Raw genomic sequence first — 22,056 nt, 5'->3', positions numbered from 1 at the left:
AGATCCTAGAAATTAGGGTTCTTACGAAATGGAGGGCATTACATCCTCGCTCCCTTCTTTCGGAGCGATTTCTTTCACAAAGAAGAAGAGGAGGAACAATGGTCCTGGGAATTCGAGAGAGCAGCACACAGCCAGATCGGAAGAGCGCAAATGGCAGCAGCTGTTCGACGATCCAGCAAAGTGGTCGGACAATCGATCATCCAAGGTAAGCTAACACGCCATAGCCTGATAATTCGAAGGAACCACGCTAGAGGACTCTTTTTCCGTGTAGAAATCTCCCAAGGATCCAGATTTCGTCCACGTCTTCACGTGGGAAGGCCTGTGGATTGATTCCTGCGGCTGCCCGAGCTGGGTGCCAATCAAGCTCGAGTCTCTCGGCACCAAAGATCGCTCCAACGTTCTTCCATCAGACCAAGAAACGCTCAAACTCTACTCTAGAATGCGAGAACAAGGATCAGCTCCAGGCATTTCTTTGATCCTCGCAGCGCTCAAGGCTTGCAGCAATCTCAAGCAGCTTGAGATCGGCATGGAGATCCATTCTCGCTTGGACAGTGACGAAGCATCGAACGATTTCGTGGCCAGCGCACTCGTCCATATGTACTCGGCGTGTGGAAGCTTGCAAAGCGCTCGCTCGGTGTTTGAGAAGATGGTCGCTCCAGACTTGGTGGCTTGGAACGCTATGATCAGAAGCTACGTTCAAGGTGGCGATGGCGATCGAGCTCTCGGCCTCTTCTCTCGGATGGAAACAACTGGGATCGAGCCGGATGGCCGGACTTTCGTAGCGGCCTTGAACGCCTGCGCCAGTGGTGCTGAGAAGGCTGGAATTGTTGGATCGAGAGAAGAGTTTCTAGAGATCGGGAAGAGGATTCACGCTCGCGCTGCGAAGAAGAGGCTCGACTTGGAGGATATGTTCTTGGCGAGCAGTTTGGTCGACATGTACGCAAAGTGTGGAAGCATGGAAGAAGCTCGTCGGGTGTTCCAGAGAGTTGGAGCACAAAAGGCTGATGTTGCGTTGTGGACTGCTATGATCTTTGGTTACTCTCGGGCTGGCGACGCAAAGCTAGCTCTAGAGTTCTTCTGCAGGATGAAAAGTGAAGGTGGGATTCGACCGAATGCTCGGACCTTTGTTGCCGCGATCGCTGCTTGCACGAGTCTTGCAACGAGAAGATCAATCAGGCCGGAAGTTGACGACGATGATCATCGAGAACTTCTGGAGAAGGGACGATTGATTCACTCGCAGATCGTAGAACTCGGACTGGAGCTGGACAGATATGTTAGCAGCAGCCTGGTGGATTTCTACTCCAAGTGTGGGAGCATGATCGAGGCTCGAAGGGTTTTTGACAGGATTCCACTGGCAAAACGAGACGTCGTCTTGTGGACGAGCCTGGTTCTTGGATATGCACAGGGTGGCGAAGGAGAGATCGCTCTCGAGCTGTTCTCGCGCATGCAATGTGCCGGTTTGAGACCGAATGCTCGAGCTTTCGTCGCTGCTCTCGCTGCCTGCTCGAGCTTAGCAGCAGAAAGACAAGAATCCAGTGGAAAAGTTTCCAAACTTTCGTGGCTTCTAGGGAGAACAATGGAACTCCACGCTCAAGCTGCGAGGACGAACGATCTAGAGGACGTTTTCGTTACCAGTTCGCTGCTCGATCTCTACTCCAAGTGCGGTGGAAGCAACCTGGAGAGAACAAACCGGGTTTTCGATCAGATGGCCTCTCACGACGTGGTCTCTTTCACGGCAGTGATCTCCGGCTATGCTCAGAGCCAAGCTCCAGATATGGCGCTCGCGTTTCTCTCGAGCATGAAACGCGAAGGCCACTCTCCAAATGCTTCGACTTACGCTGCTGCGATCAAAGCTTGCGCAAAGATGGCGGCCGTGGACGCCGGAAGAAAACTCTACTTGCAAGCTTGCAAGGCCGAGCTGGGAGAAGATAGTGCCGTGGCTTGCGCTGCGATCGACTTCTACGGCAAATGCGGCAGCATGGTCGCCGCAAAACAGGTGTTTGATTGCGTGACGAAAATTCCCAGCAACAAAAGTGATCCAGTGATTTGGAGCTCGCTCATCTCGGGTTATAGCCACAATGGCGACGCTCCAAGAGTGTTTGATCTCTTTGAAACAATGAGAAAGGAGCGTGTCAAGCCGGACAGCATCACTTTTCTCTCGGTTCTAGCCGCGTGTAGCCACGCCGGGATCGTCGATCGAGGAAAGGAGCTGTTTTTCTCGATGAGTTCTCCGGAGTATGGATTAAAACCAGCGATGGAGCACTACAACTGCGTGATTGACATGCTCGGACGAGCAAACCGGCTAGACGATGCCTTTCTCTTGGCAAAAACAATGCCGTGGAAGCCAAGTGTGGAGATCTGGACGACGCTGCTGGATGCCAGTCGAAAGTGGGGGAATTTGCGAGTGGGAAGAGCCGCGTTTCAAGCCATCAAGGGAATGGACGAGCGGAACAGCGCCAGCTACGTGCTAATGGCCGAAACTTTGATAAGTTGCTAAAGAGTTTCTTCCGCGAAGTCCGGGAACTTCCGTCCGACAAAGTTTAAAGTTTGATCGGTTGTTGGGCCACGAAATCGAATGCTGACCCGACCGTGCTTGGTGGTCTCGCGAATTTAGTCGACACATTTGAGCAAACGAAGAATCAAAGCAATACAGCTGTGAGTTGGCTCTGCGAATTTGGAACGTTTTAATCGTGTTAGCAATGTCAATCGATACCAGCCAGGATGATAGCGTGGAAAAAAATGGCCTCGGGCGACAGTCCGGAAAAGGAAGAACGCAAGGAATAAAAATTTTGTTCAAGGATTTCTGTCAGATCTTTTCTCCGCTCTATATTAAGCTAAGAACCTCACGTTCATATTGCGGTGTTCTTGCATTCTTGATTCCATTCCAAATGAGCTTTTCGTTTATATGTCGAATACTTTAGACTCAATTTTCTAGGTTCTTGTAGGGCCAGCCAAGTCGTAGAACGAGTAGCCATGCCGTTTGCGTTGAGCAAGAACATATCCGTCTGCGCCGGATGTTTCAGTAACTCTAGCTGATTGAATGTGGTATAACGGATGTCCTGGGCCGAGGTCTCCAGTAAGTAATCGTGGGCTCTGGCGAGGAGATGACGATTGTACCCCGTCGCTGCGGCTAGAGCAATCGCATGTGTGGGGAGAGAAGGCCGAACTCAAGCTGAATGCTTTTTCTAGCAGCCACTATGGTGAGCTTGTTGTGACGAGCTCTCAAGAAAGCATCAAAAAGTGTAAGAAATGTAAGTTGGCTTTTGAGGCTTTATGTTCATCCGAGCAGAAGAGTGGCAGAAGACTGCTTCTGCAAATTGTCAATAGCTTACCAGAGAGCTTGGAGATTATTGGAGATCACAAGTGTTCAACTTCTCAGCTCTTCTAAGCTTTTTGTTGTTTGCCCTAGGTTTGCCAAAAAAGGATATAAAATACAACAAGACTTATTTTAGTGGCCAATTATTTATTTTTTTTGTTGCACAAGATTGTTGAGGAAATTTGATATTAAATATATCATTTTTATTAAAAGAAATTTGAATTTAGAATATATTTTAAGTTAGCTCGTTAAATGTTTATAATTTTTTTAAAGGTAATTTTTTAAGGAATTACATAATTATTTAACAATTTAATAAAGTTAAAAGATAAGCCAATTTTTGTCCAAATATTACCATTCTGCTACTTTTATCTAAATGTCACCACTTTCATTTTTTTAAGATCCATATAAAATTTGTGTTTAGCCAAAGTTCTTTGATGAATTAATATTATATTTTATTCTCCATGTTTTTAAAATATAACAAATAAAAAAGGTGAAGGTAAAAACCACACTCAATAATTTATGTAAGTTTATTACATAAAAAATAATTTAAATTAATATTATTAAATTACCTATCACATAGACTTTTATAAAGTGGAATTCCATAAATTTACACTTCCAAACTTTCATTTTTATTATAACTAAATTTTTGGTTGAAATTTATAAAAATTAGAGTTTAAAATTTTTGGACAAAATAATGTTTAACTAAATTTTTAGTTTAATTTTTGAAAAGTTGAGAGAGGAGCTAATAAAGCTCATCAAAAAGATTCCTCAATTGAAAAAAAGATAATACTTTAAGTTTAACGTTTTAAAGTTAATAACATCTAACTGTATAATAAATTTTTTTAATTTTAATGTGTAAATCATGGAGATAAACATAATTAAATAATGCAATAACTATAATTAAATTAGTTATTTAATACACTTATTGTTTATATTATACTATAACATTAAAAAATGAAGTTAAAAAACTAAATTTGGAATTTATTTTGACTTTAAAAATACTTATTGTCAAAAATAAATGTGCAAAAATGCAAAACATCAAGTATGAAAGAATGCAAAATCAAAAGTATGAGAGATCTAATATGCAAGTGAAAAATGAAATAATAATGTCACAAAAGGTAAGTTTTTTTCATTTGATTGCTTCAATTTTTTTTTTCTTATTCTTCCTTTAACAACCTTTTTGTATTTATTTTAGTAATTACACTCTTTGCCATCGCCATTTTTATCACTAGCATCATCACCAGTGTTATCACCAAGTACTTGTGAGTTCGTCTAAACATTTTTATAGCCACCTTAGGCATTTTTTCCAGCAACATTGGGCACTTTAGTAATTTAGGGGGCTAAACTTGGATTAAAATATCTTTATCATCTCATTTTTAAATAATTTTTATAGCATTTGGAAAATATATAATATTAATTTATTGTGATTGAAGATAGATTGTAATTGTAACTTTTGTGAAATTAGTTTTTAATTTTTTCTTGTGATGGTACAATCATCATAACTTGCTTAATACAATCTTTATCATTTATTTTATTTATTGAATAAAAATAAGGAGATAATTTATTTTGACACAATAATTTCTTTCATGATCTTTAATACGAATTACTTTGATTTTTGTCAATAGAGTTGTATGCCGTTTAAGGGTAAGTTCTGAATTTTACGGAATCCCTTGCTCATGAGCTTCTTCAAAGTCCAGTTCTGGATTTGTGAACAAAGCTTGCGCAAAGATGGCGGCTGTGAACATCGGAAACTCGGAAACTTGCAAGGCCGAGCTGGGAGAAGACAGTGCCGTGGTTTTCCCTGCAATCGACTTTGACGGCAGATGTCAACGCATAACAGGTTTTTTAGACTTTCCAGCGACAAAAGCGATCCAGTGACGGAGCTCGTTCACCTCGGGTTATAGCCACAATGGCGATGCTCGAAGCATGTTCGATTTCCTTGGAACAATGAGAAAGGAGCGTGTCAAACCGGACAGCGTCACTCTTCTCTCGGTTCTAGCCGCTTATAGCCACGCCTGGATCGTCGATCGAGGGAAGGATCTGTTTTTTCTGAGGAAAAACGTGAGTTCTCCAGAGCATCCACTAAAACCAGCAATGGAGCATTACAACTGCGTGATTGACATGCTCGTACGAGCAAACCGGCTGGAGGATGGCTTTCTCTCGGCAAAAACAATACCGTGGCGTGAGAGATCTGGTCGACGCTGCTGGATGCCAGTCGAAAGTGGGGAATTTGCAAGTGGGAAGTGCCGCTTTCCAAGCCATCAGAGAAATGGACAAGCGAAACAGCGCCAGCTACGTGCTCATGGCTGAAACTTTGAAAAGTTGTGAAAAGAGTTTCTTCGGCAAAGTTCGGGAACTTCCGTACGACAAAGTTTAAAGTTTGATCGGTTGTTGGGGTCACGAAATCGAGAGCTGGCCCGACCGTGCTTGGTGGACTCGCGATTCAGTCGACACATTTGAGCAAAAAAAAGTGTCAAGGCCTTGTTTTTCACGCTACCATCCTGGCTGATGTCGATTTTGACATCGCTAACACGATTAAACATTCCAATCGCGTATGAAACCACAGCCAACTCACAGCTGTATCGCTTTGATTCTTCGTTTGTCTTTTGTTTTGGTCTCGTCAATATAAGTGGTACTCTTCTCGCCGGGAGAGGAAGAACGCAAAAGAGAAAAAATGGAGGTTTTGATTCAAGGATTGGTTTCGATTTGCTCGCCGGATCATGATCCGAAGAGGTTGCAAAGAAGAAAGCTGCGAAGGAGGGGCCAGATCAAGGCTGCAATCGTTGGCGACGTGATTTTTTCTCTCGTCTCTCTCTTCGCCGAGATCAAATGCAAGCTCCAAAGTTCTGTGAGATCGTAGCTCGAGCTAAAGTCTAGCTAGCTTCTTTCTATTCTTTTCTTCAATCGCTCACTCAAGAGCAAAGCTCGACTTGAGCGAGAGATGATCCTGTCCACAAAATGGTTTTTTACATTCACAAAACACGAAGTTCATATCAAGTTTTCTTTGTTCTTCACAAGCCCGGGTTTTATTTGCACCGAGCTCTCGACTCGTGCATCGCTGTTGCTGCTTACGACATAGCCAGTGCCGGAGTAGCCACTAAAAGGTCGTCCTCTTCGTCCAGCACAAGCGGCCTCCTCATCTTGTCTTGAATGGAAGTAATAAGCGACAGGATTTCGAGGTTGGCAGTAGACTCGGCCATCTTTTCGAGAGCAGCACCTCCTTCTCGCCTGTGAAGCACCTTGATCGCCAAATCTGTCCAAGAACAAGTAGGGGATTTGAGAGAGAGAACAAGGAAAAGTGTAAAAAGTACCGCATTGAGCAAGGGCGTTCATTGCTTTGAGAGCAGCGATGCGTGTTTTGTCATCGGTGGCCGACTCAAGCATTTCCAGGAGCAATCCGATGGCTCCGTATTTCACTGCTGCCTGCTTCCTTCCATCTAAAAAAGAAGCAAACACGCATGAATATCAAGAGCTTGATTTACAAGCGAGAACTTACCGGTAAGAGTGAGATAAATCAATCTGGAAGCACCACTTCGCTGGAAGAAGGGATCTTTCACTTTGAGCAAGAGCACCGGATGTTTCACAGTACCCTCGGCTAGAAAAACAAAGTTCCCGTTCGTTAAGAAGCTATGGAAGAACAAAGCAAGTTTTTTTTTCACATACCAATTATTGGAATAGCGTTCATGCTCATGTATCCAAGAAAAGCCGCGGTCACAGTAACACGAAGCCATCCAGGCCTGGCGTTTGTTTCTCCAGATTCGTTCACAGGAGGAGGCTTAAACTCCGACGCTGTTGGAAAAGAGAAAATCTCCTCGATTACTCCAAGAGAAGAAAAAATGTAGGACGCTTACCAAGCTTGGGAACTGGAATTTTTGCTATGAGATTTCTATGCCAGCCCTGTCCCAGAAATTTAGGCGCTTCACTAGAGCTGGGTAAATCTCTACCTGGATCGCAGCTCCAAGCCGACAAATCGATCTCACAGCAGCCATGGCCCTCCCCCCTCCGCGCAAAAACCCTAAAGCGAGGAAATTTTTCTATATTGGAACCTAGAGCAAACTCAACCGTCGATCTATTCAAAATTTCCCGGTGTGCAAGATCGCAGCCGTTGGATAGCTACCAGTTGTGAGCCGTTGGATTGGCTAAAACATTCTCAGGGTTTAGACGATGCCCTAGTTCTGAGAAGTGCTGCTGCTGCGCTATGGCGGCAGGCGCGTCTCACAGGCTCCAGCTCCGCCGGGCGATTCGCGAGCTCCGCGACAGAGGACTCTACACAGCCGCGAAATGGTGCGTGTTCTAACTCTCGATTCTCGATGTTTTTGCGATCGCGTTTTCTTTGAGCGCTCGCTGCTGTATTCTTCGCTATTGAACTAGCTCTGTTTAGCGGGCGTGAATAGGGCTGCCGAGCAACTGGTCGGGCTTCCGGAGGATCGTGAGAATGTAGGTCCAGCGCCAGTGCCCGACGAGGAGGACGGCGGCGATGGAGACGTGTTTCTACTCGCAAAGGCATTCTTTGATATGCGGGAGTATCGAAGAGCAGCACACGCTTTGAGGGGTGCTACTGGCAAGAAATCTTTTTTTCTAAGATGTTACGCGACTTACCTGGTAAGCTAGCTCCATTTTTTCGTTCTAGTAGAAAAACTCTAGTGTGACTAGACTTTCTTCTCTTTTGGTCTACGAAACTTAATCGCTTTCATCTTTGCTTCTTCGATTTCAGGCCGGGGAGAAAAGGAAAGAAGAGGAGATTATCGAGCTGGGTGGTCCTTTGGGAAGGAGTGATGCTGTAAATCCCGAGCTAGCCGGATTAGAACAGGAGCTGACATCACACAGTGAAAAAGGAACTCTTGATGCGTTTGGAAACTATCTCTACGGGGTGGTCCTCCATGAAAGGGACCGAAAGTCGGAGGCTAGGGCCGTTCTCTGTGCATCCGTCAACACATATCCTTGGAACTGGAGCGCATGGCTGGAGCTCCAAGCTCTATGCACAGACCCAGAGATCCTACCAACGTTGCGACTCGAGGACCATTGGATGCGTGACTTCTTCATAGCCAGCGTCTACTTGGATCTCCAGAAGAACTCCGAAGGCCTGGCGTGCTACCGCTCGCTCCACGCGATGTTTCCAGTCAGTGACTACGTTCTCGCGCAGACAGCCACAGCACACTACAACCTCCGAGAGTTTGACGAAGCCGAGGGGCTGTTCGAGGAGCTCCTCCGGACGGACCCGTATCGCATCGAAGGCATGGACATGTACTCCAACATTCTCTACGTCAAAGAGTGCTTCGCAGCTCTGAGCCATCTTGCTCACAAGGCGGTGCTAACGGACAAGTATCGGCCCGAAACGTGCTGCATCATCGGGAACTACTACAGCTTGAAAGCCCAGCACGAGAAGGCGGTGCTCTACTTCAAGAGAGCTCTCAAGCTCAACCGGAAGTACTTATCAGCGTGGACTCTCATGGGTCACGAGTACGTGGAAATGAAGAACACTCCGGCAGCCATCGACGCGTACCGCAGAGCTGTGGATATCAATCCCAGAGACTACCGCGCGTGGTATGGCCTGGGACAAACTTACGAGCTTCTCATCATGCCGTTCTACGCGCTCTACTACTACCGGCGTGCCGCGCAGCTCCGTCCTCACGACGCTCGGATGTGGTGTGCCATGGGACAGTGCTACGAGAACGAGCAGCTCCAGATGTTTGATGCCGCTATCCGGTGCTACCGCCGGGCCGTGAACAACAACGATCGTGAAGGCATAGCGCTCAACAAGCTTGCGAAGCTACACAGCCAGCTTGGACAGGCGGACCAGGCCTCTTACTACTACAAGAAAAATCTCGAGAGGCTCGAGGCGGATCAAAGTGAAGGACAGGACGTGGTGGATGCGTTGCTCTTCCTGGCGACGCACTCCAAGAACCAGGGATTTCTAGACGACAGTGAGATGTACTGTATGAGACTCCTCGACTATGGCGGCCCGGTAAGTTCTCTCTTTGATACTTCTTCGTGTTGGTTCTAAGAGGAAGTTCTCGTTCTCCACAGGCTAAAGAGGAGGCCAAAGCTCTACTCCGAGAGATAAGAAGCGTCCAGCAGCATGCTTCCGTGCTACCATCGATGGATTTAGAGCAATTCACTCCATGAAAAGTACGTGTGATTGTTTAAGCCGTGACTAACATTCTCCTCAATTTTTTTTTAAATGGCCGAGGCTCGCCAGAAGAACTCTTTTGTTGTAATACCAAAACCAGAAACACCATAAATGTAGGAAGATGAGATCCGACGGTGGTGCAAAGCCCACGCTCGCTGCTTGGGGCGGTTGGATGGCCTCGGATTAGCGGCAGCGATACTTACATTACGGTCGTTTGCGACGTCTTACCGCATATGCCCTTTGCCCGCGTGTGCTAGTGCATGCCGTTGGATGGCGGGGCCTGGACGGCCTGGATTAGTTGGGGTTTGCGATGTATATTTAACAGGCCTCACAAGTTGCCCTGTTGTTCCGAATCCGCCAGGAAAGAAGGGAAAGCGGTGTGCGCGCGCCATCGCGAGCTGGGTCAGATCTAGCTGCGGCGCTTTCGATCCACGACCTAAGGGACTGCTCCAGCCAGGGCGCCGCGAGATCCACAGGTCTTTTGCAGGGATTTCGGGGATTTTGGGGAGCTTGGAGCTGAGAAGAAGGCGGCAGCGGCAGCTATGAATCCCGAGTAGTAAGCGCCCTCTTTCCATCCCCGGCGCAGCTGTTTTTTAGGGTTTAGATTCGGCAGTCATTGACCTCTCTCCTCCCTGGCGCCTGGCCTTTGCAGTGACTACCTCTTCAAACTCTTGCTAATTGGCGACTCCGGCGTGGGAAAATCGTGCCTGTTGCTGCGATTCGCGGTAAGCGGCTCTACATTTTGCATGCTGTGATTGAGATGAATTGATGAATTTTCTTTTTCTTTTGCTTGTTTGTAGGACGATTCTTACCTTGAGAGCTACATCAGCACTATCGGGGTGGATTTTGTAAGTATCACGCATTCGCTAGCCGTGTCAGTCCTCTCGCTGACGGCTTGGCTTCCTTGTTACAGAAAATTCGCACAGTGGAGCTGGAAGGAAAGACCATCAAGCTCCAAATTGTAAGACAGTTGGAAAGGTTTTGTATAGTTCTAACTATTTCTTTTTCAATTGCGAACAACAGTGGGACACCGCTGGGCAAGAGCGCTTCCGGACCATCACCAGCAGTTACTATCGTGGCGCTCACGGGATTATCGTAAGCTGGCCTATAGTTTTTCCACACGATGGTAATTCCCTGACACGTTTGCTCGTTCGCGCAGGTCGTGTACGACGTGACTGACCAGGAAAGCTTTAACAACGTCAAGCAGTGGCTGAACGAGATCGATCGCTACGCGAGCGAGAATGTGAACAAGCTCCTCGTCGGTAACAAGGCCGATCTCACGGCCAAGAAGGTCGTCGACACCCAGACTGCCAAGGCAAGTTGTTTACTTTTCTTGTGCCTTTCTATTCTTCCTTTTGCAAGACAAGATCTTAAAAGGCTTCTACTTCCAGGCTTTCGCAGACGAGATAGGAATCCCGTTCCTAGAAACCAGTGCCAAGAATGCGACCAACGTAGAGCAGGCATTCATGACCATGGCTGCGGAGATCAAGAACAGGTATGTAGAAAAGATCAAAGGGATCACGATCTAAGCGGAAGAATTCGTGATTGTTTCCAGGATGGCGAGCCAACCGGCGATGAACAGCAACAAGCCCAACAACGTCAGTCTCAACAAGGGGCAACCTCTCAACCAGAAGGGTGGCTGCTGCTAGGGAGGAAAAAATTTGCAACGAAGGAGAAAAGAAGGGAAAATTTACGTAGATTCGATGATCGGTGTCACATTTGTTGTTTCATTTTTTCTTTTTTCTTCCTCTCCTCCAGTGAATATTTTTTAGTACTTTTTTACCCTCTGTGCTTGACGATGACGGAATATACTTGACGGTTTTTCATGCCGAAACGAAAATTTGGTGGTTGGCCTTTGTTCGCGATCGATTGGAAGATGAGATGGAGGAATTGCGCGAGGAAGATCATGGAGAGAAGCTCCTGGGTGATGATTCTATCACAGCGAGCTCGCAGAGAACGATGATGGAAAGCTCGTGGTATGAATTCGTTGATCATCAAACTTCCTCCTCGATGGCGATGGATTCAAGCAAGGCAAAGGTCTTCTACAAGACCAAGCTGTGCAGTAAGTTCATAGCTGGGAGCTGCCCCTTCGAGGCGAGGTGTAACTTTGCTCACGGAGTGGAGGAGCTTCGCAGGCCAGCGGCTGATCTCGTCGCCGCAGGACCATCGTTTCCACTCGATCCAGCTGCTGGAGTTCATTCCCAGAGCTTCAAGACCCGGCCCTGTAAGTTCTTCCGAGAAGGAAGCTGCCCCTACGCTGATCGCTGCACGTTTCTCCACGACGAGGCACCGTCATCGTCATGTAGCAGCATCGATCACAGCTCCATCCGGCCACCGAACTGGAAGACCCGGATTTGCAACCAGTGGGAGAGCTCCGGCCGCTGCTCGTTCGGTGGTAAGTGCCACTTTGCTCATGGAGCTGGCGGTAAGTTGTTCTCTTTCCTCGCTTTCGTTGCTAAGTTCTTCCCTTGTTCTCCAGAGCTCCAAAAGGCTGATAACTTCCAGCACAAGCAGCTGGCCGAGGCTGCGATTTATGACTGTGGTTTTGCCTGGAGCTCCATCGATTCGTATGACTGGACGCCACCCGGCGATCAGCAGCTGGATTTCTACACACAGCAAAGTCAGTACTCGACTGATTGTCCATTCCAGTTTCCATACCTGAGGCCAGAGTTGTATGGACATGGAGTTTATCCTGCTCTCCAAAATGGTTTCGTCGGGAATGGGAGTAGCTTCCAGGAACAAGACGATGGTCGTCGCTATGGAGACTTATAAACACTTAGAAAGCTTCCCGTTGTCTGCAATTGAAAGAACTGAAAAAGGAAAAACAAAACAGGACCTGGAAGTTCTTTGCTGTGATTGAGCTTGAACTTTTCCATGAAGTTATCCAGAGAAACGCTCTTCTTTCCTTTCAGGGGTAGTAATCTCTCCAGCGGTAGTAGTAAGAGCGTCGCTCCTTTGGCTTCATGAACTTGTTCCACTGGGAAGAACAAAAGAAAACAAGAAAGTGAGAGATTTGAGAGAAGCACAAGAGGTCTTACCTTGAATTCGTAGCGCTCGCCCTTCTGCATTGCTTTCCTCCACTGGTGATGCTCGGCGCACATCGCGATGTCGTGAAAGCTGCGAAACGAATGAATCTGGAATGGAGAGAAGATGAAATGGCCACTCACTTGTACAGGAAATGCGACTGCTCCCAGTAGTATGGGAAGAACCAAGTGTAGACCGTGAATCCCACCGATGCCATGAAGATGTTCTCGAAATTCTCCTTCCCGGAATGCGGGACGCCAGGATCGCCGCGATACGCTGGGCCGAAAATCTTATCCATCGCCGAGCGCTCGCGAAGAACCCTAGAGCTCACTAGGGTTTATCCAAACATCTCCATAGCTTGGAAGGGAATTTTGGCCACCCGGCCCAGTGGCGTACGGCACATTTCCAACACGTGTACGCCAGTCCAGTGTCATGACGGCCGCCCGTCAGCACGTCAGAGGCCGCGACGGGCACATTGACGGGCGCCGGGGATAATTCTCGGCCGCCTGAAAGTTCTTCTCTTCGCCAAAGCGATCGTGGAAATTTGGGAGCCACGAGCGGTGCGTATGCCGCTGCCCTGATCCTGCGCGATTTCTTCTAGCTCTCGCAATCCAGGCGAGGATTGGCGCAGGAGGAGCTCGCAAACAGGTAACGATCGTCTTGTTTTTTGGCCTCGATCGTCCCCGCGATGATCCTGGAGAGCCTTCCCCTAGCGATATTACGGATTCTTTTCTCGGTTTTGGCGCTCGCGCGATGGATTCCTCCCAGTTTTTGGTCCTTTCTCCTCTAGGGTCGTCTTTGCCGCTTGAATAGTGCTGCGATGGCTGAATCTCTCCTCCTGGCTTCGTAGGGAATGCGATTGGAGGAAGAATGTATCAAAAGCCCGAAGCCGATGAGACTCTAGCTCCATCCAAGGAGGCATCTTTCATGGACCGGATGTATATGAAGATCGAGGCCATTTGCGTGGAGGCTGACAAGAACCCTTCGCTCCTTTTCCAGGTGAGAGGATTTTTCTCAAAGAGATAGGCTCTAGAGTACTGGAGCTAGAGCCTCTTTTTTTTTTCCTTTCTTTCTCTCTCTTTCTAAGTCTAAGCGTTTGTTTCCAAGTCTAAGCTCCAAGCTCTGTTATGTTTTGCGATTCCAGGAGGCTGGGAAGTACTTCGAGACCCAAGTATCGACGGCTGGAGCAACCATGAGAAAGGTGTGCTCGGAGCTCATCCGTGACTTGCTTCCAGCCGAGGACGAGTGCAAGCACGTCGACAAGTGCCAGTGTAGATGCGAGGCGAGCAAGAAAAAAGCCGCTGTCAAGCAAGAGGATTCGCAAACACAGGCAGAAACAGGAGGAGTTTCGCAAGGTACGGAAAGCTTTCCAAGTTTTTTGGATTACTAGCTTGTGTGGCTAAATGGATTTGCTTTGTCAGGAGGTGATGCTCAGCTCCATCAAACGCGTGGTCCCGAGATTGAAGCGCCCGAGATCGAAGAGCTCGCGGAGACCCAAGCCCAAACAACTTCTTCCGGATCACAGGTTCTCCAATCATTTGCTTCTCGTGTTATTCATGTTTTCGATTGCTCCCAGGCCGAGGAGAGCGATACCGTGGTGGAAGCCGGCGACCAAGTTGCTCAGTGGTACATCACGGACGAGTACAAGAAAAGCTCTGGCATCGTGGAAAACTGGGACAGCAGCGCTACCGCCGTGACAAATCCCAAGGAAGAATCAGACTCGGAGTGGGAGATTTTATAAACCAGCAAAAAAGAATGGAGGAGCGCTCGCGCTCTCTCGATCGATCCATTCCATCGCGGAAGAAAAATAACAGAGACCACAGTGATACGTTTTAGTAGCGAGCGGAGAAAGGAAGAACACGGCCTTGTTCTTGCGCAATCAATTACTTACACAGGGAAATAACGTGGTGGGGGAATATCCCATGGAATCGTCTTTATCAAGAAATGGAAGCAGAGTTTTAGGGCTCAGGGGTTCTCTTATTGGGGTATCTGGAGCGGGATTTTGGAGAGAATGTGAGCGCGCTCCTCGATTCGGCGGGAGAAGGAGGAGCTGTGGATCTCGCGGCGGCGGCGGCGGCGGCGATTCTTGGCGGAGATGGGCAACAATCTCGAGAAGGTATTCCGGGACGACGAGTATGAGGTGACGCTGCGCATCAAGAAGGTGGATCACGGCGGCCGCGGGCAGCAGGCGAATGGCGCTGCGAATGGGAATGCCGAGCAGACGCCCGCCGCGGAGGCAATGCCCAAGTACGCGGTGCCCAACGGCGACAGCAGGGCGCGCAAGAGCGCCGACGACCGGTCGATGCGAGCGCGCAAGATTTTGAAGGTGGGGGCGCTGGACGAGGCGAATTCGAGCGATAGCGAGCAGCAGCAGCCGCTGGAGGAAGGGGCGACGCCGCGGACGGGGCGCTACGCTGGGAGGAAGACTTCGTGTATGAAGTGGAGTAACTCCGGCCTGGACATGAGCGTGCTAAAGTCACACCTCTCTCCAAATTTCCATGTGGTAAGTCCTCACACTCTTCCCTTTTGTGTTCTTGAGCTAGTTTCTTCCTTTTTCTTCTTGCTCCTGCTTTGTTCCCCTGTGTGGTTTGTGTGAGCTTGTTTTTCTTCCTTTTCCCTTTCTGTGCTTTTTTTCTCTTCTTGCTGATATTTGTGCTTGATTCGAGGCTTGGAGCTTTCTCTAGTTTTAGCCTGTCCATCCATCCATGTCTGACTTGGAGTTTGCTCTATGGATACCTTCTTTCTCTCTGTGCTTGATTCGAAGCTTAGAGCTTTCTCTACCATCTATCCATGTCTGACTTGCTTGCTCTCGCAGACTGTGCCGCCAGAGTTCGTTGCGATGCACGGGAGCTTCTTCGAAATCTCAAACGGCGTGCAGGGCAAGTCCCTGGAGATCGAGGAGATCACCAAGACGAGGTTCAAGTTTAAGAAGCAGCACTGGGCCCAGATCGTCCACGAGCACAATCTCCAGCTCAACGACACTGTGCACTTCGAGATGGAGGGCAAGTCCAAGCTCCGGATCGAAAAGGGTCACTCGCTCGCGCAGTACACTCCAGCGGAGCCGTCAGCGTCTCCACCTCCCTACCCAAACACAGGTCCGTGTGCTCTCTTTGTCTGGTGTGCTCGGATCTGTTTGTCTGGTTTGCTCAGATCTGTTTGTTTGGTTTGCTCGGATCTCTTGTCTGGTTTGCTGGATCTCTTGCTTCTCTCAGGTGTTCTAGAGCTAATGTTCTTGGCATTCCAGGACCTGGCGGCGCTGAGCTCTACTCGCCGGGAGTAACAGGTTTTGTACTTCGCTCTTGACTCACACGCTTGTTGCTAGCTCAGTTTCATGTCCAGATTCGGCAGGAGCAGCAACATCGGGAGCAGCAACACCAGCAGCAGCAGGAGTAGCAACAGCAACAGCAACAGCAGCAGCAGCAGCCGGGCCTGAATCTTCCCCAGCAGAAGGCGTCGCGGCTTAAGATTAATTTCCGGTCATCTTGGTGCTTTTTTTTCTTCGTTCTTCGTTTCCCTTTCTTCTCTGGAGACACTGTTCCTACAGAAAATCACTTTCTTTGTAACCGAGGGCTCCATAGAGCATTGGTTTGTTGTATTGTTAAACTTTCAAACATTATATAAGTGTTTGTATGGGGGACAAGTGTGTGAGGGGTGGTTTTTAGGGTTCGTGGTGAGGTAGACGCATTGGTTTTTTCAACCAGGCTTTTTAGGTGGAGTTTGTATGGGAAATAGTCTCGATCGGGCGCTCGGCGCGGAGGAAGAGCTAGAGGTGAAAGCAAGCGTTGTGATTCGGAGGAAGAGCTTGACGAAGAAAGATGGAGGAGGCGAGCATGGCTGGAATTTGCGAGTGAAGAGTGTGGGCGACGGTGGTGGCGATCCCGACGCGAACTATCGCCATCTCCAAGCGCAGCATCGAGAGGTAGACGAGGGAGAGGACCCGGAGGAAGAGAAAGAGGGCGACGATGACGAGGAGGGTGATGGCGATTACGATGATCGCCATAGCCAGCACGAGCAGCTGGAGCTTCTCCAAAGGTTTCGCCCGGGGGGAGACGAGGAGGAGGAGGAGGAGTACGAGGAAGAGGAAGAGGCGGAGAAGGAAAAAGCACCGAGGAGGAAGAGGCGGAGGAGCGGCGGCGGCGGTGCCAAGAACCGGGCGGCGGCGAGCTTGGACTCCAGCTCCAAAGTCTCGGGAGATGACGACAGTGCGTCGCCGCCAGCCAGGAAACGCGCAAAGGGGAATGGCAGGCCGTCGAGCGTGACGATCTGCAGCGACACGGACAAGCCCAGCATCGACATCAAGATCACCAGGTCGCATTTGTCGCCCAGCTTCACTCTGGTATCGATCTTCCCCTGGGATTCTATGATCTTTCTCCTTCAACCTTGGCTTCTCTGTGATTGCTTGTGTGTGCTCTAGAACTTGCCCCCAGGATTCGTGCGCGCGCACATCAACATCGGGATGCAGTACCGCGTGATCAATGGCGGGAGCTGCCAATCGCTGAGCGTGCACAGCTCCGGGAGGAGATTCATGGTGAAGCGCCATGAATGGAGGCAGTTTGTGGAGGATCAAGAGCTCGAGACTGGCGATCTCGTGCATCTGGAGGTGTTTGGAGGCAATCGCGTGATCAAGATGGAGGTTTTCAAGAGCAGTGGCACCAGCAAAGCTATCCTCTTCGACGAAGATCCAGGTTAGCACGATGAAAAGCCGAGCTTTTGCAAAGTTGTAAGATCTTTGATTCATTCTTTGTGAGTTTTTCTAGATCATGTGGATTCGGAGGAAGGGGAGCTGGAAGAACTGATCTTTGCAAGTGCAAGAAATGATAGCATTATGGTACCAATCCCAGTTGATTGATTGGTAGACCTATAAACCTTTGTATACTTTTTCTCCTTACGTTTTAAAAGGGATTTAATGCGAGCGTGTAAAGTTGTCTTAAAGGTTTAGGGTTCTTGGAAATTTTAATGCCAGCGTGTAATACTTTTTTAAAGGTTTAGGGTTCTTGCCAGCTATGGCGAGCGCGGGCGACGCAGCGCAGGGCATCCTCGCGGCGCTGGACAGCGGCATGAACCGGGCGTGGCGGGAGGAGGACGCGGCCTGGCGGGCGCACATTCACGAGGCGCGATCGCAGGATGTGGAGTGGATGCGTGTGGAGCGCCGAGTGAGGAAGGACGACGCCGAATTGCGCGCGAGCAAGCGGTGGTGAGGGTCTAGAACAAGGGATTTCTTGCAGTGATGGATCGATCGCAGGTGGAGGCAGGAGAATCTGGAGTATAGGAATTTGGAGAATGCGCGCTGCCTTTGGCTAAGGCAAGCTCTGTGCTTTGTTTGGTTTTATTCTTTTGGTCTATAGCAACTCTTTGGCAGATTTGTGGAGAGGAATCGTCGAGATGTGGAAGAGAAATCGGAGCTTCTCAAGGCAGTGTCAAACTTGTCAGCGCTCTTTGCAGGCTTCGCTATCGTCACGCTTACGCAGTTCCAACCACAAATGAAGTTTTCAAAGGTTAATTGTTTCGAAGTTATTTGTCGCGGTTCCTCAACTCATTGTTTCTCGCAGTAGGCCTTGTTTGGAGTGTATGGAGTCCTCACGGCTGTTGTGGTGAGATTTCCTAATCTACCTAAAATTCAGCTCACTCTTTTCTTGCAGGAAGGGTTGATGATCATGTCAATGGTTACCTGTACGCTTATTCTAGGAAGCATTCTCAAGATTGGCAGAACTTATGTCAACGAAGAAGCCGAGGAGGAATTCATCTTTAGCTGCTTAGACTTTTGTCGAAACTACAATCCAGGTGATCATCCTCCTGCGCCCAGGAGAACTCTGGAAGCCTTTTGGTATTGCAGGTAGATTTTTCATTCTTTTTCCTTGTTTTTCTTCTGTCGTAAGTACACTCTCTCATGATCTTGCTGGCGACGCAGATGTGAGACTACCTGGCAGCAAGCTTTCCATTCCTTTTCTTTCGGTAAGCCGTGCAAAACACTTGCCAAATCCTTTGCTTTCTTCCGCCGCAGGTGTTTCTCTCTTCCTCCTGAGCATGATCGTCATCGGATGGATCAAGTACTCTGGAGAATCCCAAGTCACAGCGATACTCTTCATCTCCCTCTGTGCGATCGCCATCGTCTTGTGGTACTTTAAAAAAACTTTCTCATTCAAGCTCGTGCCTTTTCACAAACACTTTCTTCTTCCCGCAGGTTCATAGTACAGTACGCATGGGGAGAATACTTTAGAAGGCGAAAAATCACGCATGCCTCTTACAACACTTCCTCCGAGGAGAAAGGCCTTCCTTACGCGTGGTATCTCGCACCGATTTTCGATGAGAGCCAGGCAACTATGGCATGATTTTACGGAGGAAGCATGCAAAGTCTGGTAAAAAAAATGTGTGTTTTTTTGTACAAAAGAATGTAAGTACATGGAAGCTCTCAAAACTGGCCACAGTCGGCTGGAGTGGTGGGAAATCTTTTGCTATCGCTGCAGTAGTTGTAGATCATGTAGTTGTCCTTGACCCACTTGAGCTTGCTCTTGGTCTCCTTGTCGGTGCGCTGGAATGCCTTTTGCTCCCACCAGTTGCCCCTGGGAGCGCTGCAAGACTCCACGCCCCCGGCGCAAGCATCCACGCTGAATCCCTTGTACGCCGCCACGAATGGAGCGTGATCCCAGTTGATCTTCTCCAGCCCGCCGCGAGTAGCCCAGTCGTCTCCATTCCACAGACTCGAGTAGATCCCCATGGGCTGGCTCTTCGGGAATGGGATCCCAATGGCTTCGTTATTCTTGTGGACACGCAGAGGGACATCGTCCACGTAGAATCTGAGGGATCAAAACCACAGTTTCAGCAATGATCGATCGAGTAGCTATAGAGGGCTAACTTACATGATCTGCTGCTTGTTCCAGAGGAAGGAGTAGCTGTGGAAGTCCTGAGTGGGGTCGAACCAGAGGTAGTGTCGCTGCTCCCGGTTTCCAACGCCATTGGCGAAAACGTTGGTCTGGACGATGTATGGCTGCCCGGAAACGTTCCCCAAGAACTCAAAGTCGATCTCGTCGTGCTTGTCGGTCTCGGATGACATGTAGAATGCCGTCACTGTTCCAGCAGAGTCTTTGGGAACCAGCTTGATCTTCATGCTGACATGACCGAACAAGTATTTGCTGCGGGACCCAAATCCAGCACCTATCATGCAACAGGACTTGATCAGCAAAAGAGAAGCTTTGAAAGAAAGAGAGATTGTTACCTGATGCCTTGTCGAGAACAAGCTGCATTTCGGTGCCACCGTTGAGGACTCGCGTATGATCGTTGGCCCATCGGACATAGTAGTTCTCAGAGAAAGAAACATCTGACTTTGGTGGGAGACGAGCAGAGAGCGCAAGCTCGACCAACAACAGCAATGCAATGACTTTGAGAGCACCCATTGCTCGATCGGAAGTCCTGGCAAGAACAGAAGACTTGTATGATCAGAGGCTTGGATGGATGAAACTTCGAAGACTGGTAGCAGACGGGATGGAGTTTGCAATGGTTGACACTGGGGTGGTGATGGAGATTTATAGGATGTAGCCATTGCCGCGGAATAAACGCGTGATCGGGAGAAGAATGAGTTGGAGGCTTACTAAGATCCAGCTCAAGAGAGAGTAACGTCGCCATATGTTGTTGGTATGGGAGGAAACTTCTGCGCGAGCGAGTCTCCAATGGCAAGAGAGGATTGGCTGTGTGGCAAGAAGTTTCTCGTGAGAAAAACTGAGCTCGTTGCCCATCTGTAATCCAACACAGCAAGACGAAAATCAAAACCAATAAACGTGTTGATGTTGATCGTCTCTACCTCGTAAGTACCTCACTTTCAAGTAGTTTAGTTTTTCCGTGTCTGGCATTAACAGCTGTGATGTTTTGTCCGTTGCCACTACCCAGCGACATGCCGCGGGAAGTATAATCTGTTGAAAGCACAGAAATAAAGAAACAGGCAAAGAGTGGCGAACCCAACAGATGGGAAAAAGAAACAGTGTTCTCACGTACGCGTTTTGTGGATGGCATTTACACCAATCGGGGCCGAGTGTCAAGACGATTTAGTGAAGCGACTCAGCCTTGTTGTCAGAGCCGTTGCAATCTTCGCACCAACGAGTGCATTATTCTTCACGAGCTGGATATCTGTCAATTGTAGCAAAGAAAAACTACCACAGGAGGACTACCAAACAAAAGGATACTTGCAGCCAATGAATCGCCTCCAGTGAGCTCGTTGACGCGCTTGAGCAAGAATGGCGTCACAGAATTACCGGCAATACCTCTGCTCCTATAAAAAAAAAAACACGTAGGAATAGCAAGAGAGGTCACTGAGACGTACTCTGCTTCATGCAATGCCGATTGTATGGCCGATTCCACGTTCTTAGCTGCTGCTGCATGCTCTGCGGGTATTGGAACCCCGATCAAAATGCCTGAACCCAATCCAAGCTTCGTGTTTGCCTCTGCAGTGTCAAGTTAGAATCGATAACCACGATGGCTAGAGCTTACCTATGATGTCTGCGCATTCCTCCACGCTGTCTGCTCGGCAAGGTGCTTTGCAGCCACTGTTAGGAGTAAAAAATGCAGGAAATTCATCAGTTGAGTAGCTAACAACCGTCACTCCTTGAGTTTCCTGCAAATTGTTTCATATTAAAACACTCGTGCGCTATACGATGGTCTTACCAGGTATTCGAGTGTTCGTGGAATGTCAAGGATTGATTTTACCCCTGCACAAACCACCGCAACTGGAGTTTTACCCAGTTCTGTCAAGTCCGAGGACACGTCCATAGCTTAATAAAAACAAAGTTGAAGACACAAAAGTATGACATAAGAAAGAACATTGGCCTTACTTGACTCGCCCTGTCGATGAACTCCTCCAATACCTCCAGTTACGAACACTTTGATTCCCGCCTGGAACATAATCCATCAGAGACTCCTCTTTTTCCCACTGTAGAAACTACCTTTGAAGCGAAAAACATTGTTGCTGAAACAGTGGTTGCTCCGTTTCCCCGACGAGCAATCTGGGAAAGAAAAACACTAACTGTGGAGAACAAGTGAAAAAAGAGCTTACGACGTAAGGAATGTCGCGCCTAGCGGTCTTTGAAACCATGGTACCAAGCTTCGCAAGCCGTTCGAGCTCCGCCAAGCTCAAGCCTATGCATGCTGTGTTAGAGAACCAGAAAACGAAACAAAAGCATACCAATGCATGGGACACCGTCTAAGATGGCTATGGTTGCCGGCACGGCCCCATTCGCTCTCACAATGGATTCAACCTCTTGAGCTGTATGGAAGTTTTGCGGGTAAGGCATTCCTGGCAAAGAGCAAGAAAATCACTCGAATGGAAGTCGGAGGAAATTAACAAGCGCGATACCATGCGATACAATGGTCGATTCCAGTGCAACCACACCGACGCCACTGGAAAGAGCCGATCGAACCTCAGGCGCAACACGAACCCCCAGATCGTCGAGGTGTTCCAGCGGCGGCGAAGAAATATGCCTGGAAATCACAGAAATCCTGCACGCCATTGCCAATCGCTGCTGCTGCCGCCGCTCTGATCGCAAGAACCCTGGATTGCCGATCGCGAAGACGCTAGAAATGCGCGCCTAGATACTAAAGC

General features: G+C 48.6%; 12 protein-coding genes across 16 annotated transcripts; 8 read left to right on the top strand and 4 right to left on the bottom strand.

The window, feature by feature from the left end:
- Positions 1 to 28: 28 nt before the first annotated feature.
- Positions 29 to 2,673, top strand: LOC112351470 (pentatricopeptide repeat-containing protein At4g18520, chloroplastic-like). The gene is made up of 2 exons (XM_024689448.1): positions 29 to 205; positions 272 to 2,673. Exons 1-2 carry the CDS (start codon positions 29 to 31, stop codon positions 2,495 to 2,497), a joined length of 2,403 nt encoding a protein of 800 aa, XP_024545216.1. The 3' UTR covers positions 2,498 to 2,673.
- Positions 2,674 to 6,264: 3,591 nt separating this feature from the next.
- Positions 6,265 to 7,344, bottom strand: LOC9644390. The gene is made up of 6 exons (XM_002984300.2): positions 7,261 to 7,344; positions 7,168 to 7,213; positions 6,980 to 7,105; positions 6,813 to 6,911; positions 6,628 to 6,753; positions 6,265 to 6,569 (listed from the first exon to the last, which is right to left on the bottom strand). The coding sequence occupies exons 1-6, from the start codon at positions 7,303 to 7,305 to the stop codon at positions 6,385 to 6,387; spliced, it is 627 nt and encodes a 208-aa protein (XP_002984346.1). The 5' UTR covers positions 7,306 to 7,344; the 3' UTR covers positions 6,265 to 6,384.
- A 138-nt stretch (positions 7,345 to 7,482) lies between these two features.
- On the top strand, positions 7,483 to 9,576 carry LOC9644389 (anaphase-promoting complex subunit 8). The gene is made up of 4 exons (XM_002984420.2): positions 7,483 to 7,600; positions 7,711 to 7,918; positions 8,031 to 9,281; positions 9,344 to 9,576. Exons 1-4 carry the CDS (start codon positions 7,515 to 7,517, stop codon positions 9,440 to 9,442), a joined length of 1,644 nt encoding a protein of 547 aa, XP_002984466.1. The 5' UTR covers positions 7,483 to 7,514; the 3' UTR covers positions 9,443 to 9,576.
- A 207-nt stretch (positions 9,577 to 9,783) lies between these two features.
- LOC9644388 (GTP-binding protein YPTM2) lies at positions 9,784 to 11,231 on the top strand. The gene is made up of 8 exons (XM_002984419.2): positions 9,784 to 10,002; positions 10,099 to 10,171; positions 10,247 to 10,294; positions 10,360 to 10,407; positions 10,470 to 10,541; positions 10,606 to 10,761; positions 10,838 to 10,941; positions 11,002 to 11,231. Exons 1-8 carry the CDS (start codon positions 9,989 to 9,991, stop codon positions 11,093 to 11,095), a joined length of 609 nt encoding a protein of 202 aa, XP_002984465.1. The 5' UTR covers positions 9,784 to 9,988; the 3' UTR covers positions 11,096 to 11,231.
- On the top strand, positions 11,131 to 12,218 carry LOC9644387. Its single transcript, XM_024689460.1, has one exon. It carries the CDS (start codon positions 11,328 to 11,330, stop codon positions 12,216 to 12,218), a length of 891 nt encoding a protein of 296 aa, XP_024545228.1. The 5' UTR covers positions 11,131 to 11,327.
- Positions 12,218 to 12,826, bottom strand: LOC112351473. The gene is made up of 3 exons (XM_024689454.1): positions 12,614 to 12,826; positions 12,485 to 12,563; positions 12,218 to 12,423 (listed from the first exon to the last, which is right to left on the bottom strand). The coding sequence occupies exons 1-3, from the start codon at positions 12,766 to 12,768 to the stop codon at positions 12,355 to 12,357; spliced, it is 303 nt and encodes a 100-aa protein (XP_024545222.1). The 5' UTR covers positions 12,769 to 12,826; the 3' UTR covers positions 12,218 to 12,354.
- Positions 12,827 to 12,948: 122 nt separating this feature from the next.
- LOC9644386 lies at positions 12,949 to 14,398 on the top strand. Its single transcript, XM_002984417.2, has 5 exons — positions 12,949 to 13,118; positions 13,321 to 13,469; positions 13,615 to 13,825; positions 13,892 to 13,995; positions 14,047 to 14,398. Exons 2-5 carry the CDS (start codon positions 13,341 to 13,343, stop codon positions 14,209 to 14,211), a joined length of 609 nt encoding a protein of 202 aa, XP_002984463.1. The 5' UTR covers positions 12,949 to 13,118; positions 13,321 to 13,340; the 3' UTR covers positions 14,212 to 14,398.
- Positions 14,244 to 16,107, top strand: LOC9644385. The gene is made up of 4 exons (XM_002984416.2): positions 14,244 to 14,973; positions 15,286 to 15,565; positions 15,715 to 15,753; positions 15,810 to 16,107. The coding sequence occupies exons 1-4, from the start codon at positions 14,566 to 14,568 to the stop codon at positions 15,932 to 15,934; spliced, it is 852 nt and encodes a 283-aa protein (XP_002984462.1). The 5' UTR covers positions 14,244 to 14,565; the 3' UTR covers positions 15,935 to 16,107.
- Positions 16,108 to 16,191: 84 nt separating this feature from the next.
- LOC112351475 (ribosomal RNA processing protein 1 homolog) lies at positions 16,192 to 17,391 on the top strand. The gene is made up of 3 exons (XM_024689459.1): positions 16,192 to 16,806; positions 16,885 to 17,155; positions 17,228 to 17,391. The coding sequence occupies exons 1-3, from the start codon at positions 16,192 to 16,194 to the stop codon at positions 17,317 to 17,319; spliced, it is 978 nt and encodes a 325-aa protein (XP_024545227.1). The 3' UTR covers positions 17,320 to 17,391.
- Positions 17,392 to 17,435: 44 nt separating this feature from the next.
- LOC9644061 lies at positions 17,436 to 18,885 on the top strand. The gene is made up of 8 exons (XM_002984415.2): positions 17,436 to 17,664; positions 17,713 to 17,772; positions 17,830 to 17,965; positions 18,023 to 18,061; positions 18,110 to 18,303; positions 18,379 to 18,422; positions 18,472 to 18,586; positions 18,652 to 18,885. The coding sequence occupies exons 1-8, from the start codon at positions 17,474 to 17,476 to the stop codon at positions 18,797 to 18,799; spliced, it is 927 nt and encodes a 308-aa protein (XP_002984461.2). The 5' UTR covers positions 17,436 to 17,473; the 3' UTR covers positions 18,800 to 18,885.
- Positions 18,828 to 20,485, bottom strand: LOC9644060 (probable xyloglucan endotransglucosylase/hydrolase protein 5). The gene is made up of 4 exons (XM_002984299.2): positions 20,266 to 20,485; positions 19,684 to 20,200; positions 19,328 to 19,622; positions 18,828 to 19,264 (listed from the first exon to the last, which is right to left on the bottom strand). The coding sequence occupies exons 2-4, from the start codon at positions 19,859 to 19,861 to the stop codon at positions 18,880 to 18,882; spliced, it is 858 nt and encodes a 285-aa protein (XP_002984345.1). The 5' UTR covers positions 19,862 to 20,200; positions 20,266 to 20,485; the 3' UTR covers positions 18,828 to 18,879.
- Positions 20,282 to 22,051, bottom strand: LOC9644059 (pseudouridine-5'-phosphate glycosidase). Of its 5 annotated transcripts, none has more exons than XM_024689407.1 (10): positions 21,811 to 22,051; positions 21,640 to 21,750; positions 21,511 to 21,593; positions 21,401 to 21,460; positions 21,290 to 21,350; positions 21,123 to 21,229; positions 20,949 to 21,072; positions 20,645 to 20,902; positions 20,457 to 20,588; positions 20,282 to 20,374 (listed from the first exon to the last, which is right to left on the bottom strand). In XM_024689407.1, the coding sequence occupies exons 1-9, from the start codon at positions 21,962 to 21,964 to the stop codon at positions 20,497 to 20,499; spliced, it is 1,050 nt and encodes a 349-aa protein (XP_024545175.1). In that variant the 5' UTR covers positions 21,965 to 22,051; the 3' UTR covers positions 20,282 to 20,374; positions 20,457 to 20,496. The 5 variants fall into 5 exon arrangements, with proteins under 5 accessions (XP_024545175.1, XP_024545177.1, XP_024545178.1 ...); XM_024689409.1 differs by having other exon boundaries at positions 20,292 to 20,588; positions 20,645 to 20,724; positions 20,782 to 20,902; XM_024689410.1 differs by having other exon boundaries at positions 20,292 to 20,588; positions 20,645 to 20,730; positions 20,782 to 20,902; positions 21,123 to 21,202; positions 21,811 to 22,049.
- Between the last annotated feature and the right edge of the window lie 5 nt (positions 22,052 to 22,056).

This window comes from Selaginella moellendorffii, unplaced genomic scaffold (genome assembly GCF_000143415.4).
Source record: "Selaginella moellendorffii unplaced genomic scaffold, v1.0 SELMOscaffold_62, whole genome shotgun sequence".
NCBI classification, from domain to species: Eukaryota; Viridiplantae; Streptophyta; class Lycopodiopsida; order Selaginellales; family Selaginellaceae; genus Selaginella; species Selaginella moellendorffii.
Note: the sequence above shows the minus strand (reverse complement) of the source record. Positions and strands in the feature narration are given on the sequence as shown.